Source organism: Microcaecilia unicolor, chromosome 3, assembly GCF_901765095.1.
Source record: "Microcaecilia unicolor chromosome 3, aMicUni1.1, whole genome shotgun sequence".
NCBI classification, from domain to species: Eukaryota; Metazoa; Chordata; class Amphibia; order Gymnophiona; family Siphonopidae; genus Microcaecilia; species Microcaecilia unicolor.
In genome coordinates this window covers 218,921,383-218,940,749 of record NC_044033.1, presented here as the reverse complement: position 1 = coordinate 218,940,749, position 19,367 = coordinate 218,921,383, and the positions used below count along the sequence as shown (strand labels likewise).

Genomic DNA, 19,367 nt, shown 5'->3' with positions numbered 1-19,367 from the left:
TTCGAAAGAGAAGGACGTCCATCTTTTGACACAAATCGGAAGATGGGCGTCATTCTCACAGGGTTGCCCAAATTGGCATAATTGAAAGCCGATTTTGGGCGCCCTCAACTGCTTTCCGTCGCGAGGATGACCAAAGTTCCCGGGGGCGTGTCAGAGGCTTAGCGAAGGCGGGACTTGGGCGTGCCTAACACATGGGCGTCCTCGACCCATAATGGAAAAAAAAAGGGCATCCCTGACGAGCACTTGGACAACTTTACTGGTCCTCCTTTTCTTACGACCAAGCCATAAAAGGTGCCCGAACTGACCAGATGACCACCAGAGAGAATTGGGGATGACCTCCACTTACTCCCCCAGTGGTCACTAACCCCCTCCCACCCTCAAAAAATATCTTTAAAAATATTTTGTACCAACCTCTATGCCAGCCTCAAATGTCATACTCAGGTCCATCGCAGCAGTATGCAGGTCCCTGGAGCAGTTTTAATGGGTGTAGTGCACTTCAGGCAGGCGGATCCAGGCCCATCCCTCCCTACCTGTTACACTTGTGGTGGTAAATGTAAGCCCTCCAAAACCCACCAGAAACCACTGTACCCACATGTAGGTGCCCCCCTTCACCTGTAAGGGGTGTACATTTGTGGGTAGTGGGTTTAGGGGCCTCAGCACACAAGGTAAGGGAGCTATGTACCTGGGAGCTTTTTATGAAGTCCACTGCAGTGTCCCTAGGGTGCCCGCTTGGTGTCCTGGCATGTCAGGGGGACCACTGCACTACGAATGCTGGCTCCTCCCACAACCAAAGGGCTTGCATTTGGTTGTTTCTGAGACGGGTGTCCTTAGTTTCCATTATCGCCGAAAATCAGAAACGACCAAGTCTAGGGACGATCATCTCTAGGGACGACCTAAATGTCAAGATTTGGGCATCCCCAACCGTATTTTCGAAACGAAAGATGGACGCCCATCTTGTTTTGAAAATACGGGTTTCCCCGCCCCTCCACTGAGACGTTTTGCGAGGACGTCCTCAGCAAAACTTGGGCGTCCCTATCGATTATGCCCTTCCACGTTACTCTTTGGGGTTTTACATGGAATGTTGCTACTAATTGGGATGCCAGAATCTTGTAACTCTTTAGGATTCCAGAATCTTCAAAACTTTTAGTACAAGAAGAGTGCTGGGCAGACTTGTACGGTCTGTGCCCTGAGAATGGCAAGGACAAATCAAACTCAGGTATAAAGTGTCACATACCATGTAAAATGAGTTTATCTTGTTGGGCAGACTGGATGGACCTACAGGCCTTTATCTGCCATCATTTACTATGTTACTATGTTTCTTAATCAAAATATCAAGGACGTTTAATCTCTATGGGGTCCTTTTACTAAGGTGTGCTGAAAAATGGCCTGCACTAGTATAAGGGCGTGTTATGGGCACAAGCAGATCCATTTTTCAGCGAACCTGCAAAAAAGGCTTTTTAAAATTTTTTTGCCAAAAACGGATGTGCAGCGAAATAAAAATTGGCGCGCGTCTATTTTGGGTCTGAGACCTTTGACTTAGCGGTAAAGTCTCTCACGTTAACCAAGCAGTAATTGCTTACGCATATGAAGTTCGAGTTACTGCCCTATTTTTGCCACGTGCCAGAAAATAAAATATATTTTCTGGTGCACACAGTGGACGTGCGTCAAAAATGAAATTACCGCATGGGCCACACTGTAGCTGGGTGGTAAGTCTGATTTGATGTGCATTGGGTGCATGTAGGCACCTACGCGGCTTAGTAAAATGGCCCCTTTATCTTGAAATTGCAAAGATAAAGTCTCTCATATTGAGCCACAAATAGAATCGTTGGAGTCTGAGGGCCCCTTTTACTAAGCCGTGCAAGCGTCTACACGCTCCCAATGCATGCCAAAATTGACTTACAGCCTGACTACCACATGCCTCTTGCAGTGATTTTATTTTTGGCGCACGTCCGATACACGCACCTGAATTTTTTTTTTTATAATTTTCTGGCGCGCGTAGTAGACGTGTGCCAAGTGGCATCTTGACACGCGTAGGTCATTACTGCCCAAATTGTTTACCACTAGGTCTATGGCTGGCGGTAAACAATACAGAAGGCTGCTAGGCTGTATAGAGAGAGGTGTGACCAGCAGAAGAAAGGGGGTGTTGATGCCCTGTATAAGTCATTGGTGAGGCCCCACCTGGAGTATTGTGTTCAGTTTTGGAGGCCGTATCTTGCTAAGGATGTAAAAAGAATTGAAGCGGTGCAAAGAAAAGCTACAAAAATGGTATGGGATTTGCGTTACAAGACGTATGAGGAGAGACTTGCTGACCTGAACATGTATACCCTGGAGGAAAGGAGAAACAGGGAAGATATGATACAGATGTTCAAATATTTGGAAGGTATTAATCCGTAAACGAACCTTTTCCGGAGATGGGAAGGTGGTAGAACTAGAGGGCATGAAATGAGATTGAAGGGGGGCAGACTCAAGAAAAATGTCAGGAAGTATTTTTTCACGGAGAGAGTGGTGGATACTTGGAATGCCCTCCCGTGGGAGGTGGTGGAGGTGAAAATGGTAACAGAATTCAAAAATGCATGGGATAAACATAAAGGAATCCTGTTCAAAAGGAATGGATCCTCAGAAGCTTAGTGGAGATTGGGTGGCAGAGCCGTTGGTGGGAGGCGGGGCTAGTGCTTGGGAGGTGGAGCTAGTGCTGGCCAGACTTCTACGGTCTGTGCCCTGAAAATGGCAGATACAAATCAAAGTCAAGTATACACATAAAGTAGCACATATGAGTTTATCTTGTTGGGCAGACTGGATGGACTGTACAGGTCTTTCTCTGCTATCATCTACTATGTTATTATCATCAGAGACCCAAAATGGACACGCAGCAATTTTGATTTTGTCACACGTCCATTTTGGGGGTAAAAAAAAGAGGCCTTTTTTAAAGGTGTGCTAAAAAATGGATTGGTGCGTGCCTAAAACCCACGCCTACACTACCGCAATGCCACTTTTCAGCGCGCCTTTGTTAAAGGACCCCTGAGTTTCATTCCCAAAGCAAAAATATATCATCTATATATCACTGATAAAAAGAATTTTTTTTAAAAGGCTGATCAGATAATAATGTCTTCTCCAGAGGCAACACACAGTTTCTGCAATGTCCGGGCCCATTGTGGCACCCATCACCACCCCTTTAATTGGTTGAAAAAATGTTTTTTTGAAAACAAAAATAATTTTGTGTTAAGGCAAGAGTCGCAAATGTTGAGATGAGATGATATGGAATTCTGTGGAGATTTGTTTTACCCCTCAAAGGTATTTTCAGTGATGAGAAGGGTCTCTCTCAGAGAGATATTCGTATAAAGGGAGTCAATATCAAGTGTGACTAATAGAATCACTATCATATTCATTGAATAAATTAATAAATTGTGTACAATTGTTAATCTTTGATACATAAACCTGTTAAAAGTAATTAAAAATGTGGATAAAGTTTCAAGAACCGAACTGTTGCCAGAGACAGTGGACCTACCAGGAGGATTTGTTGTCGGCTTATGAATTTTAGGCAGGATAAAAATAATTGGTTTAACTAGAGATTTTACTTAAAAAAAAATCACTTTAGTGTTTAAATACCCACCTTGTTTTGCAATGTCTATAATTTCTGAAATTTTCCTTTTGTAAATGTGATATAGGGGCTTCTCTCAGAGGGACATAATATTCTCTGTTATCAGTTGTCTCTTAACCTCATCGATATAATCTGCCCTACAACGATCCCTCTTTCCTTATCAGCAGGTTTGATAACTGTCAGAATTGTGCATAAGTGACCTAACTGCTGTAAATTCTTGTCTGGCTAAATCAAAACATCTTTATTTTGATTCTCCAAAAGACAAATGTCCCTTTATATGCACTAATTAAAACGGCGGGATCCATGTTGAAAGATTACCATTGCTGATACTGTCTGAGTACTCTGAGTGTAGTGTCTTCACGTCTTCTGTAACCTTGGACACTAAAACAAAAAAGGGAAGAAAACACCATTAGAGGTTATTTTACAAAATATATCTGAATATTGTGTTCTATTCTGGTCACCACATCTCAAAAAAGATATAGTGGAATTAGACAAAGTGCAGAGAAGGGCGACGAAAATGATAAAGGGAATGGGACGACTTTCCTATGAGGAAAGGCTACAGTGACTAGTGCTCTTCAGCTTGGAAAAAAGACGGCTGAGGGGAGATATGATAGAGATCTATAAAATTATGAGTGGAGTAGAACAGGTAGACGTGAATCGCTTGTTTATTCTTTCCAAAAATACTAGGACTAGGGGGTACGCAATGAAGCTACAAAGTAGTACATGTAAAACAAATTGGAGAAAATATTTCTTCACTCAACATGTAATTAAACTCTGGAATTCGTTGCCAGAGACTGTAGTAATAGCAGTTAACTTGGTGGGGTTTAAAAAAAGGTTTGGATGGCTTCCTAAAGGAAAAGTCCTTAGACCTTTATTAAAATGGACTTGGGGAAAATCCACTGCTTATTTCTAGGATAAGCAGCATAAAATATATTGTACTGTTTTGGGATATTGCCAGGTACTTGTGACCTGGATTGGCCACTGTTGGAAACAGGATGCTGGGCTTGATGGACCTTCGGTCTGTCCCAGTAAGGCAATACTTATGTAACTGCTGAGGGGCCAAATACATCTCTTAGGAAGACTTGGTCCAGGCAAGACCAGTTTTCAGAGGGAGACTTTCGTCTAGTTCAGGTTTTGAAATGTACAATAACAGATGAACTGTGGAATTTATGGTCTTTGTTTCTTCCATTTGGAATGAGCACTACAGGGTCATGGGAACAGAATTAGAATTGTGAGCACTCCCCAGGTTGACTGAAAAGTCAGATCTAATCTTTGTTTTACCCATTGTATATATAGATTTTTATCTAGAACATATAAGGAAAATCAATGGGACAATCAGAACTATATCTCCAACTACAGCAAGAGAAGATAACAAGCTAGAGCCACCTTCCAGGGATCAGGTCACTGAACAGCTCTGTTCTTACCTGGCTGCCCCTGCAATAGAAGATAGTGGTGTCAAAGGCAGGAGCAAGTTGGTATAACTCTTGCTTTCCAACTTTTAGAGGTCAGTGGAAAGGGATATAGGAGGGATTGCTTTGGATGGATGGCAGAGTGGATGGCTGGTTCTGGTGCCCATCTGGGTCGCCAGGGATCTCTGGTAATCTGAAATGAAGTGCTACAGTTCACTTCAGGTCACCATTCTGCTTTCTTGCTGCATGCTTACTTCAGCTCTGAGCTGGTGTAGAGATTCAGCAGCAATATTTTATTCAGTTCTTCGTACGCTTTTTGCATACCAAGTGCACTGTTGTTTTTCCTATGTTAAAATTTCTTACTACCTCATGAGAATAAGATTTGTACAGAAAATTCAGGAGGATACCACTGAACTAAAGGATATCACAGCATACTACTGCACCGGGGCCTGAGTAGCTTCATGCATATATCATGGGGATAGGGTCAGACAGCACACTCTCATTGTGTTCCTGTACCTCTGGTCTACGCAGGGCCGCCGAGAGACTGGGCTGGGTCCAGGACAAGGCCGCCCCTGGGCCCCCCCCGAGGCCGCCGCCGCTCCCCCCTCCACCCGCTCCCCTCCGTCCGCCACCGGGCCAGGCCCCTGCACTATATGTAGATCCTTCAAGAGGTAGTGTGTCATGATTTAGGCTCTACACCTTTCCTGATGTTTTGGTGCCACCTCAGTAAGGCCAAAACACAATCTCTCCACTGCAAAACACTATACACAAACTTGTGCAAAAACCCACTCATAACCTTACCAAACCATAACATCACTAATTCCAAGGACAGGACAAGCTACAACCTTATGCGTGGAAAGGCAGCGCTATAATTACACCGGCATCTAAAACACCAGTACACAACCTAGTGAAACAAAACAAAACAAAAAGGGCTGCAAATAATACACGCTAGCAGAATACTGCACCTTGATCACACATGAAAAACACATGACAACAGATATGACACAAGGAACTAGAAATAAAAAAAATATGAAGGCAAAATACTGAACTGGAAAGTTACCTCAAGAAGTCAGACTCAGCATGCAGCAATACTAGAACAATGGAAACTTACATGAAAAATATCACAAATGCACATTTCAAAAAGCTGACATATTCCAATTAATAAATTCTGAATAAAATATTTTTTCTACCTTTGTTGTCTGATCATTTAGTTTTTCTATTCGCTTTGGTCTCAGCATCTTCTGTTTTATGTAGTGTCTTCTTTCCATTTGATATATTTTCTCTCACCATGTCCCTCATCCTCCTGTGTCCTTATGCGTCCTGTCTAGCATCTGTAGCCCTGTCCCTATCCTTCCTCCGGTTTCAGCATCTGCCCTCAAAGTTTTCCGATCCAGCCCTTAAATTCAGCAATTTGCCCTCCATCCATATCCAGCATTTCTCCTCACTCCCCTCCCCTCCATCCATGTGCATCTACTTCCTCTGTCTTCCCTTCCCTCCATCCATGTCCAGCATTTCTCCTCTCTCCCTTCCCCTCCATCCATGTGCATCTCCTTCCTTCCATCCTTGTCCAACATTTCTCTTTTCTTAACTGCCCTCCACTCCATCCATGTCCAGCATTTCTCCTCTCTTCCCTCCCCTCCATCCATGTGCATCTCCTTCCTGAATTACCTCCCCTCCATCCATCCATGTCCAGCAACTCTCCATTCTCCCCTGGCCTCTCCTCCATCCACCCATATCCAGTAAATTTCCTCTCTCCCCTGCCCCCTCCATTCATCCATCCATGTTCAGCAATTCTCCTCTCTCCCCTGCCCTCCCCTCCTCTCCTGTCCAGCGATCTCTTCTCTCTCCCTCCTGCCCTCCCCTCCTGTGATCTCTTCTCTCCCCCTGCCCTCCTCTCCTGTCCAGCGATCTCTTCTCTCTCCCCCGCCCTCCCCTCCTCTCCTCTCCATGTCCAGCAATCTCTTCTCTCCCCCTGCCCTCTCCTCCTGTCCAGTGATCTCTTCTTCCCCCTGCCCTCCTCTTCTGTCCAGCGATCTCTTCTCTCCCCCCTGCCCTCCTCTCCTGTCCAGCGATCTCTTAGTTCTCTCCCCCTGCCCTCCCCTCCTGTCTAGCAATCTCTTAGTTCTCTCCCCCCTGCCCTGCCCTCCCCTCCTGTCCAGCGATTTCTTCTATCTCCCTCCTGCCCTCCCCTCCTCTCCTGCGATCTCTTCTCTCCCCCTGCCCTCCCCTCCTCTCCATGTCCAGCAATCTCTTCTCTCCCCCCTGCCCTCCCCTCCTGTCCAGCGATCTCGTCTCTCTCCCCCTGCCCTCCCCTCCTCTCCTCTCCATGTCCGGTGATCTCTTCTCTCTCCCCCTAACCTGCCCTCCTTATCCAGCGATTTCCTCACCCCCTGCCCTCCCATCCATTGTCCAGCGATTCTCCTTGCCCTCCCTCAGCTCCCTGACAGCCCTCCTCGCTCGCCATTCCTTCCTACCCCCCCTCCCGTGCGTTTAACCGTTTTACTTTTCTTCATCCGTCGCCGGCAGCACTGCCATTCATTCTCACAGGCAGCTCCACTCCCCTCTGCCGCATCCATCTGGCCCTACATTACGTAAACAGGAATTGCATCAGAGAGGGCCGGATAGACGTGGTAGAGGGGAGTGGAGCTGCCTGTGAGAATGAATGGCAGCTCTGCCAGCGATGGATGAAGAAAAGAATGCTGCATGCAAGGGGCATGTGGCCCAGGCCCGGGGAATTTTGTTATCCCCATCCCCCCCTCTCGGCGGCCCTGGGTCTATGATTACTAATTTCCCCTCATAACATAATCCAAGGAAATGAGAAGGACCTGAAGGACTGGAGGAAATGATGGAGAAGAACACGAGAAAATGGAAAGGGGGGGAAGATTGATAGAATTCTCAGGGGAAGAAGACATTAACGGGCTCATTTTCGAAAGAGAAGGACGTCCATCTTTCGATACAAATCGGAAGCTGGATGTCCTTCTCACAGAAACGTCCAAATTGATATAATTGAAACCCGACTTTGGACGTCTCCAACAGCAGTCCATCGCAAGGACGTCCAAATTTCAAGGGGCCGTGTTGGAGGCGTAGCGAAGGCGGGACTTGGGCGTGCCTAACACTTGGACGTCTTTGACCCATAATTGAAAAAAGCAAGGGACGTTTTCACCCGGACGTGTTTTTTTAATGAATAAGTCACAAAAAGGTGCCCGAAATGACCAAATGACCAACGGAGGGAATCGGGAATGACCTCCCATTACTCCCCCAGTGGTCACTAATCCCCTCCCACCCTCAAAAAACATCTTTAAAAATATTTCATGCCAGCCTCAGATGTCATACTCAGGTCCATGACAGCATATGCAGGTCCCAGGAGCAGTTTTAGTGGGTACTGCAGTGCACTTCAGACAGACGGACCCAGGCCCATATCCCCCCTACCTCTTACATTTGTGGAGGACACGGCAAGCCCTCCAAAACCCACCACAAACCCACTGTACCCATACATAGGTACCCCCCTTCACCTGTAAGTGCTATGGTAGTGGTGTACAGTTGTGGGTAGTGGGTTTTGGGGGGCTCAGCACACAAGGTAAGGGAGCTATGTACCTGGGAGCATTTTATGAAGTCCACTGCAGTGCCCCCTAGAGTGCTCAGTTGGTATCCTGGCATGTCAGGGGGACCAGTGCACTACAAATGCTGGCTCCTCCCACGACCAAACTTCTTGCATTTTGATATTTTTGACATGGACGTCTTTGGTTTCGAAAATCACTGAAAGTCAAAGATGTCCATGTCTAGGGATTTCCAAATCTAGGGACGTCCAACTTTAAAGATTTGGACGTCTCTGATGGTATTTTCAAAACGAAAGATGGACGTTCATCTTTTTATGTTTAAACGGTTTTTATTAATACTACTAGTAAAAAAGGCCCATTTCTGTTTGAAAGAAAACGGGCGCTAGCAAGGTTTTCCTCGGAGTGTGTGTGTTTTACAGAGTGTGTGTGAGAGTGAGTGTGTGATAGAGAGAGAGTGAATGTGTGAGTGTGTGTGACAGAGAAATTGAGACTGGGTGCACGATTTGTTGCTGTGCCTCGGGCTGGTGATGTCATCCGAGACGCAGCCAATCAGTGGGATGATCTACTTTAATCTACCAGACCACCTTCGAGAGATCCACGGTTCCAGGCAGCCTCAGAACGTTGGAGGTGAGAATTATTATATAGGACTAGTAAAAAAGGCCCGTTTCTGTTTGAAAGGAAACGGGCGCTAGCAATGGTTTTTTTTTGTTTTTGTTTTTGGTAACTACAGAGTTGTTAGAAAAGTATTATAATGAGAAGGAATATTTGTTAAATTTGTAAATCATCTGTTGCTGTGTTGTTCCGTCATGTGAAGCAACTGTCTTCCCAGGTGCAGTATATGTTTGAGAGAGTGTTTGAGAGTGTCTGTGTGAGAGAGAGGAATGAATGTGAGAGTGTGTGTGTGTTACAGTGAGATATTTTGTAAGGTCTGTGTTTGTAAGACATGAAACTTGTGTAAGTAAGATTAGATGACAAAGTTGTTTTTTGTTAATCAAACAGGTTTAATGTTTTTTTTACATTTTTAAAATGTCTTTATATACAATGTTTTTTGTGTAAACTTTTGTACAGTTTTTGAAAAGGTGTCCTTGTTCTGGTCCATTAATGACTTTCACAATTGCATCTGCAGATGTTTTAACTCTTGAGAGTGCTACATATAGTTGCCCATGGGTAAACACAGGTTCTAGTAGATAAATTCCAACTTTGTCAAAAGTTTGTCCTTGTGCTTTGTTTATAGTCATGGCAAAAGCTAGTTTAACTGGAAACTGTTTTCTTAGTAATGTGAAAGGCAGGTCAGTGTTGGATGGTGCTAGTTGTATGCGTGGTATAAAGACAATTGTTCCTGCTGTTGATCCTGTGATTATTTGGCTAATTATTAGATTTTTTTTCAAGTCTTTTACTATCAAGCGAGTCCCATTGCATAAACCTTGTTTTGTGTTTAAGTTTTGTAGCAGGATAATGATTGCTCCAATTTTTAACTGCAGTTTATGGGTAGGCATGCCACTTGGTGTTTGCTGATGTAGGAACTCTATAGGATATAATTGATGTTCTTCATTATTGGAATCTTGAATAGAGTCTGAACTTAAGTAAGTGATTGTTTTTCCGTCTAAAATATTTAGTACAGACTCATTTATGGTGTCTACTTGTGAATTCTTTGGACATAGAATTGCCTTTTTTGCAAAGTTTGCAACAGAATCTGGTGTAAGTTTATGTCCATAAATGGCGTTAACTATATTGTCCTCACAAAGATGTTTTTGTGGTATTTCAATAACATCTTTGTAACCGTTTGGACATGGTAGCTTTCCTTGTGCTAACGTAATAAGCCATCTGTTATATTCGGGGTCTACTGAGCGTACATTTTTTTCTAGTTTAAGTATTTTAAAATTTTTCCAATCTTTGTTAAATTTAATGCTTGCTTCAATAATGCTTGCAGGGTGCCCATGAGGTACTACTGGTAAAGTTTGTTGGAAGTCTCCACCAAGTAGTACTACTTTTCCCCCAAATGGTCTTTTCCCCCAAATGGTCTATCTACAGCATCGAGAGCCATACTGGGTGCCATTGTTGATTCATCCCAGATAATTATTTTTGCATCTCTAATGATGGAGGCATCATGGGATGTTAACCGCATAGTTGATGTTGATGTTTCCAGGAGAGGTACTGGTAATTTGAATTGTGAATGATACGTTCGTCCTCCTGGAAGTAAATTTGCTGCAATTCCTGTGGATGCAACAGGTAGTGCAATTCCTCCTTCCCCTCTTATCATGCTGATGATTGATTTGTATGTAAATGTTTTCCCACTTCCACCTGGACCATCAAGGAAGAAGCACTTGTGTGAATTATTGTTTGTGTTGCATGCAGAAAGTATTGTTTTAAATGCTTCTCTTTGTTCATTATTTAGTTTTTTTTGCATTTCTTCTGCTTTTCTTTTTTCATGTGCAGCATTGTAGGCAACGTGTTGATCTTCCAATTTGTGCGTGATGTTTGGTAACCCAAATTGTTGTAGGTGTTTTGCATGTGTAATGAGTACTGCTTGTATTTTATGAAGGCACACTTCTTCACATAGCAGGCAATCACCTTGACAGCCATGCTGTTGTTTAAGATCTTCTTCCATATAATTTTTGTATTTTGTATAAAGTTGGAAAGCATTTGTTATTTCTGCAAAAACACAAATGTATGCAAATAGCTCTCTAATTTGCTGAGGCATGTTGCTCGTGATTGCATCTTCTAATGTGTTGTCCCATAGTGCCTCATCTTGAATGAGCCCTAGTTTTTTAGCTGTTTCTTGAAAGGTTGTATAAATGACATTGTCCACAGTTTTTAGGTCTTGAAAGGACTGTGCACCTGGTTTGTGTAGAAGTATCATTCGTAAACAGTAACGTTCTGGCTCGTTTGCAAAATGTACTGTATACATTCTTCCAATGGTTTTGTTATGTCCAGCTTTTCTAGTTTTCCATTTCCTTTCTGTTTTATCAAAAGTATAGTATACAGGTATATCTGTATACAAAATGTGTTTTGCATTATTATCTTCTGCATTTAGTTTGAACCAGACTGTTAAAGTTGTGTCCCTTGTTTTGGCTGTTTCTACTGCTGCTACAACTTTGTGTGGTTGGAAAACAATGTTCCGTTCATTTTCTAAGTGTACTTCTAATCTTTGTATGCTATGTGATTGATGATGCATTTCGAAGCTGTTTAATCGCCATGCAGCCTCTGGTGCACTAATATATCTTGAGTCTGTGAATGTTTTTATTTCATCATGTTGTACATTGTTGTGCTCTGTAATAAGTACATTTGCACAATCATGTCCTTTGTAGACATATTAAAAAATGTATTTTACACTTTTTATAGATGCACATATTTCTACATTTATATGGCAGTTGTATTTTAAAAGTAAATAAGGGTTGTAAGGGACTACCCAACTGTTATTAATCAATTGTCCATGTAACACTGTACCAATCCCATTGTCCCGTCGTCGATATTTGGGATATCCATCACAGTTTTCTATGGTTTCATCTTGGAATGCTTTTGGGAATTGTTTAGAACACTTACCATTTTGCATGCATGGTAAATGTACATTTTTTTGATTGCATGGGCCATGTATCATATGTTTGATAACTGTTGCATGCAGTCTTGGGCAGTTTTGTTCAGAAGGTATTTCTGCACATACTATTTTGTCAATTATTTCCTTTGTTTTTGGTTTGTTTTCCTCCTTGAGGATAAGTAATATGTGGGCATGGGGTAAACCTCTTTTTTGAAATTCAATGACATAAATGATAGCAAGAGGAACACCAAATATATGCTGCTTGCATATATCATGTACTAATTCTTTTAATTTTAAATCAAACACCCTTGCCACTAAGTCAGGTCTGAATTGTGGTGCCTCTCCTTTTTGTAGATTGTTATTAATTTCTTCCCATCTTGGGTTGCAGGTCATAGTGATAAACAGGTCTGGCTTGCCATATTTTCTAACTATAGCCATTGCATCTTGATAGTTTTGATGCATATTTCTAGGACTTCCAGCAAATGATGATGGCAAAATAAATGCCTGTCCTGGTGTATTTCCTCTGTTTGTAGCTTCACTTGCTAGGTGGTCCAGTAAGCCTGAGTATTTTTCAATTCTTAATTGTTTTTGATTGTTTCGAATATAATTTAGTCTGTTTGCCTCTGTTTAAATGTATGCATCTACAAAATATTGTTGTGTTAATTTACCTGCACTTAGGAAAGGGTTAAATTCGTCTCTAATTGCAAAACGGTACCCATAGTACTGCATTTGTGTTACTCGTATTCTAGGTTTTTTTGATGTGTTGTTCAGGTTGCGTATAGATGTTGGTTGTTTGCATAAAGGAATATCTATCCCCCAACTCTGATCTCCATATGGAAATAATATTGGATATACCATAGGTTCCAGATTTGAATCTAAGACACTGATAATCTCATGTTTTTGTTCCTCGTTTTCCTTGTTTCTGCAATGTATGATTAGTTCTCTGTGTAATGGAGGTTCTCCATCTGTATTTTGGAAGATGAATGCGACTTCATTTGCTCTAGGAGCATTGTATCGTCTTTGATCATTTTTACGGTCTTTAACAATGACCATTGATACTGTTGTTGGTTCTATTTTTTGTTGTTTAGCTTCATATATGCACTCATTTTCCACTTCAAACAACATTTTACATGCATGTGCAAATGGATTTTCTTGTGCCATAATTTTACTTAATTGTTTCATTAATATATCATTTATTTTTTCATTTGTTGAGTTTTGTAGTCTTTCACTCGCTGCTTCTTCAGGATCTAGAATATATAACTGTGCAAATTGTCTTTTTTTGTCTTTTGAAGGAAGTAGTGTTCCTGTTCTATGATAAATGTTTCCATGAATTCTGAAACAGTAAGGGCCATATTCTGGTGGTGCTGCAATGTTTGCTCCCATGGATGCGAAAGCTAAAGAACTGTTAATGGACCTAATGTTTTGTTTGAAATTGTTTGCATATTCATGTTCTCCACAAAGAAGCTTTTCTATGATTTCATGTGTTCTAATTTTTGGTAGTTGAACTTTTCCTTTACTACAGCATTGTTTGAAAAGGTTGTCAGATGGTGTTTCATGTTTGAAAAATTTTGCTTAGCAAAATATACAGACTGTGTTTAGCTGTCCACAACTGTAGTACTGAATGTCATTCTCATTGACACAGTCTGTTATGGCAATTCCTGTGGTCTGAGTTGTGCACTGTACTGTCATTGTGTTATTCCTTGTGTCATTGTTGTCTGCAGTTTGTGTTGTTGTCCTTTGTTTTTGTCTTTGTTGTAGTAAATGTGCTCTTCTCTTTTGATCTCTTATTGGTTGTAATCTATTTCTTTGTGTAGCAGCATCCTAGTTTTGTGTGTTTCTCTTTCTTGGTCCGTCATTTCTGCAATTCGCTTTTTTTCTGTTTCTGTTTTTCTTTTCCTGTTACTCATTCTTTCCTCAGGAGTCATATGTTGTATCTTAGCTCTTTTCCTCGCAGTTGCTTTTTCACGTTCTTCTGCTTTTTCATGTTCAGTGCGTGCATTACGTCTTTTTTTTTCGGCTTCTGCTTTACGCCTCTTTTTTTCCATTTGTGCTATTTGTCGTTGACTATGTATCTGTTCATCATCAAGTAGTGTAGTTGTTTGTCTGCTTTTTTTTCTTTGTTTCTCTCTATTATTTCTGTGTTGTTTCTTTTGAGTGTTTGTATATGTTCATCTGCCATATCATTGTTGAGTTTTTGTGTTTTTTCTTCTTCCATCATAGGTGTTTTTCTTTTGTGTTTTTTTTCTGTTTTTTTTCTCTTATTTGGTACATTGTCCTCATCAGAGTTGGTATGTTTGAGAGAGAGAGAGAGAGAGAGAGAGAGAGAGAGAGAGAGAGAGAGAGGGTGTTTGTGTGTGTGTATGAGAGGCAGTGTGTCAGAGTTGCGAGAGTGGCAATGTACAGGTGCTGTGCATTGCTCCTTTCTTCTAGTAATATCCACATTCATTGCCCTTGCAGGACCACAGGGGCGGGCAGTGAGACAGAGTGTATGTGTATGTGTGAGCATCGGTGTGACAGAGAAACAGTGTGCATGTGTGTGTGAGAGAAAGTGTGTGTGTCAGTGAGTCACAGAGATTGGAAGACTGGTTGTGTGTGTGAGAGAGCATGTGTGTGTCAGTGAGTCACAGAGATTGGAAGACTGGTTGTGTGTGAGAGAGAGCGTGTGTGTGTGTGAGACACAGAGATAGTGTGTGACAGAGTATATGTATGTGTGTCTCCATATTCTTCTCCTTCCAGCAAGCCCTTGCAGGAGTACGGGGGTGGGCAGTGAATCAAAGTGTATATGTGCGTGAGAGTGTGGGTGTGACAGAGAGACTGATTGTGTGTGTGTGTTTGAGTGTGTGTCACAGTGACACACAGAGAGTGGAAAAGTGTGAGTTTGTGTGTGAGAGAGAGAGAGAGAGAGAGAGAGTCTGTGTGTGACACTGAGCTACAGTGTGCCATAGTATGTGTGTATGTGTGTGCATGACCCCCTAATACTGTCAGAAGTGCAGGTACCCCCACTTATGTTTTAAGTTCTGGGACCATAGCAGCGAGCAGTGAGTCTGAGTGTATGTGTGAGTGTGTGTGAGAGAGTGTGTGTGACAGTGAGACACAGAGAGTGAAAGACTGGTTGCAAGTGAGAGAGAGCGGTTATGTGTGTGTGAGACTCTGTGTGTGTGTGTATGCGTGCATGACCCCTTTCTTCTGTCCGAGGTGCAGGGTCGTCCCCCCCCCCCCCCCCCCCCCCCCGTGTTTGGTTTTTCAGTTCCTTTTCCTTTTTTTAATCCAGCAATTGTGTGTGTGTTTGAAAGAGTGTGTGTCACAGTCAGACACAGAGAGTGAAAGAGTGTATGTGAGACAGAGATTGTGTCTGTGTGTGACACTGTGCTACAGTGTGCCAGAGTATGTGTCTGTGTGTGTTCATGACTCCCTCATTCCTTCGAAAGTGCAGGTACCCGCACCCTTTGTGTCTGAAGTTCTGTGACCAGAGGGGCGGGAGTGAGACAGAGTGTATGTGTATGTGTGAGACATGGTGTGTGTGACAGTGAGAAACAGAGATTTGTAGACTGGTTGTGTGTGAGAGAGAGCGTGAGTGTGTGTCTCCATATCCTTCCTTTAAGCTGTTGCAGGACCACAGGGGTGGGCATTGAAACAGTGTATGCCTGTGTGAGAATGTGGGTGTGACAGTGAGACAGAGTGTGTGTGTGTGTGTGTGTGTGTGTGTGTGTGTGTGTGTGTGTGTGTGTTCGAGAGAGTGTGTGTCACAGTGACACAGAGAGTGAAAGACTGTGTGTATGTGTGCATGGCCCCCTCCTTCTGTGTGAAGTGCAGTCCCCCCCCCTTTCTGTTAGTTTTCCCCCCTTCCCTCCTGTGAGTGGCAATGTAAGGGTGCCCCCCCCCCCGTGTTTCTGTTTTGAATTCTTTCTTTTATCTTTGTCTGACTTTTCAAGTGAGATTTGTCTGCAGTTTAAGAGGTCATCATCTGGTTTGAATTATCCACAGTCCTAGCTAGTTTTGTGTATGAAGCTAAAAGGTGAAAGAGGTCAGGAAAAGTCAATTCTTTTCCTTGATGGATTATAGCTAAGTGTAGGACTGGTCTTCTGAAAGTAATAACAAACCATGTCTGTGTGCCATTAAGCAAGACTAACCCCTTAATGAACCCAGTTTAAGTTATGAAGTTAACTGGGAATCTGAGAATTTAATAATAATAAAATGCAGGAGATAGGTGCCACATTGTCTAGTTTGAGAGGCCCCAGGTCGTAGGTCAGTTTAGGAAATATCTGAAACCTATGTAACTGATATTTTGAGTAAATGTGTAGAGATAATTAGTTCAAGACAGGGTAATCAATCTAATTCCTTACCATCTGGTGAGAAAGGGGGGCTAGAGGGGTTTAGGACCATATATAAATGAGAACAGAAGCAGCTTACGTTAGAGACAGGAGACGCAGGACACAGAGAGAGAAGACACAGAGAGCTGAAGAGAAGGAGAGAGCTAGCGCTGATGTCCTACTTTGTTTGCTGGCAAATAAAGAAGATTTCTCTCTCATTCTGGTGTGTGGTGTTTGACTCCTGAAGTACCACAGATTCTGCTAACAATAGTGGTAATTCCTGCATCAGCTGGAGGCTGTTTCTTCACTTGTGTTTGTTTTTTTTTTTTTTTTGGTTAGTGTGTATCCCGAAGGCTGCTGGAGGCTGTCTCTTCACTTTTTTTGTTTGTTGGTGCGGGTTCGGATGGCAGTTCGGAGCGGCAGGTTCTGCAGGATAGCACTGTCAGGGCGGCGGTATTCTCCTCAGCTGGGCAGTCTCGTGCTGTGCGAGCGTTCTGATGGCAGTTGTGGATTTCGTTAGAGCAGGGCAGGTTCGGGAGTGCTTCTCGAGCCTTTTTTGCGCGTGCCAGCAGCCAGTTCCTGCGATCAGCTGGGTCTGGTGACGTCATTGAGTTCGATGCTGCCTAACAGACCACCTCCGTGCTGAGGGAGCCAGAGTCCCAAGCACTTTAGAACTTTGGAGGTGAGTTTTATTATATAGGATAACAAAGAAACAATGATAATATTGACAGTGCATTTCTCTTCTACACTCTCAACAATACATTACTGGCAAATACAGAACGGTATCTGAAAACTTTTACATTTTTCACCCGGAACCCACCCTCCTCCCTCTCCCCTCCTCCCTCCGATGCTGCAAGCTTTATAACATAACTATCAGTAGATCTGAAGCTCCACTGAATTAAACTATCGTTTTGGGAAACAGAAGACCCAATAATCTACGAAATAGAATTTTTATATGTCTCTTAGTCAGTCTTTCCTCTCTCCCATGTATTTCTTTCCCCTCATCTAGGCCTCTGGAGGTTTGGTCTCTGATAAACCCCCAAGACGATGAACGGGATGTTCCTAAATCTAATCCTCTATACCCCCTTTCCCTTATCCAACTCTCCCTGAACAGAAAAAGAAAAGAAAGGAAAAGAAAAAAAACATCCTATTAAAGCAGTCATGCAGCAGTCATGAGCCCCGTACCCAACATGAGCAGGGTATTACCTGCTGTGATAGCTGAACCACAAGCGGGATTTGTGCGTGGACGAACCATAACCAAAAATATGAGAAAAACCCTCATTTCCTTAGAACAGGTGGAACGGACAAAGGTACCATCTCTACTAGTAAGTTTTGATGCGGAAAAAGCCTTCAACCGTGTCAAATGGAGGTTTTTATTCGATACTATGCGACATTATGGGGTGGGAGAGTTTTTCTTAAGAGCAGTGCAGACCCTGTATAACTCACCTCAGGCAATGATTGGATTAAATGGGATGCTTTCTACCCCGTTTGAGATCAGTAGAGGTACTAGACAGGATTGCCCCCTATCCACTCTTCTATTTGTATTATCCATAGACCCTCTGGTGAGAGAGGTTATGGGCAATCCTGAGATAAAGGGGGTTCATGTAGAGAAGCAAGAATTTAAAATATCTGCGTTTGCAGATGATTTATTGTTCCGTATTACAGAACCCCAGAGCTCCTTAATGACATTGATGGATAGTTTGAGGGAGTATGGCGATTTTTCTGGTCTTAAATTAAATTTAACCAAATCCTTAGCTTTGCCAACATGTACATCGGTGCGCCAAGATTGGAGGGGGGCATTCCCTCTAAAGTGGGAAGATTCATCTTTTAGATACTTAGGGATTAGACTTTGTAATAGAAGTGCTTTGTTATACCGGTATAATGTGGATAGGCTATTACAATCTACAAAAGACTGGCTGCTAAAGTGGATACATCTACCACTGTCAATTCATGGTAGAATACAATTATTTAATATGGTTTTATTCCCTAGATGGCTGTATGTGCTTCAAGTGCTACCAATTAGGTTGTTGAAGCGGGACTTGCAAGCACTACAGAAGATATTATCCAGATTTTGTTGGGCAGGGAAGAAAGCCAAAATGGCATTTAAATATCTTATAGGCTCCTGGAAACATGGAGGTTGCCCAATCTGCGAGTATATAATCAAGCTTGCTTATTACAACATCTTGGGGACTGGTTCTTAGAGGAACATGAGTTTACACCCATAGAACTCGAAATGGAGCACTATAGTCCATGGTACATTAATTACTTACTTCATGAAACTGGGAAGATGCTCCCAAAAGCGATGAAGCATAGTGTTCTGTTGCGATCGATGCGGGAGGCGTGGAAATATATAGCTCAGCTATTGGGAGGGGACCCGGGAATTTCGGACCAGATTACCCATTCGGGGCAATATGCAATTTTCTCCAGGGCAAGAGAACATAAGTTTCAAAAGATGGACAGACCAAGGCCTGACCCTTTTACAACATGTGATGGATGAGGAGGGTAGATTGTGTGGCTGGGCTCATATGCAGACAAAAGAAGGAGTAGAGAGGCCAGGGATGTGTTAGCATATATGCAACTACAACACTATCATCAGTCCCTAGATAAAGGGAAATTGGCTATTAAATTGGGCAATCAGCTGGAAGAATTTTTTGGCCAATTTTGAGAGGGGGGAATGTCTGTTTCACAAATTTATAAGGCCAAACAACGATGATTGGTGGGTGCACCCTGAACGGCGTTGTCAGAAAAGTGGAGTCGAGACTTAGAGGAGCCACTTACTGGGTCTGATTTCTTGACATTGATTAGGAGAATCCCAGAAATCTCCATAAGTGCAGAGTTGAGGGAATGACAGTATCGGGTATTACATAGAGGGTACTTTACACGGGAGCAGATGTTTCGAATAGGGGGAGTTGAAACACCGACTTGTCCAAAGTGTAAGCAAAATATTAACTCCTTTTT

The 19,367-nt window shown here is 42.7% G+C and overlaps 1 protein-coding gene across 5 annotated transcripts in view; it reads right to left on the bottom strand.

Moving 5' to 3' along the window:
- Positions 1-19,367, bottom strand: part of LOC115466322 (CD209 antigen-like protein B) — a 351,731-nt gene that overhangs the window by 317,245 nt on the left and 15,119 nt on the right. Inside the window, exon 3 of one of the 5 annotated variants that reach the window (XM_030197494.1) lies at positions 3,917-3,979. The exons of the other annotated variants lie outside the window; for them this stretch is intronic. Coding sequence (XP_030053354.1) covers positions 3,917-3,979 — 63 coding nt within the window. The remainder of the gene's footprint in view (positions 1-3,916; positions 3,980-19,367) is intronic. 5 annotated transcript variants of the gene reach the window in all.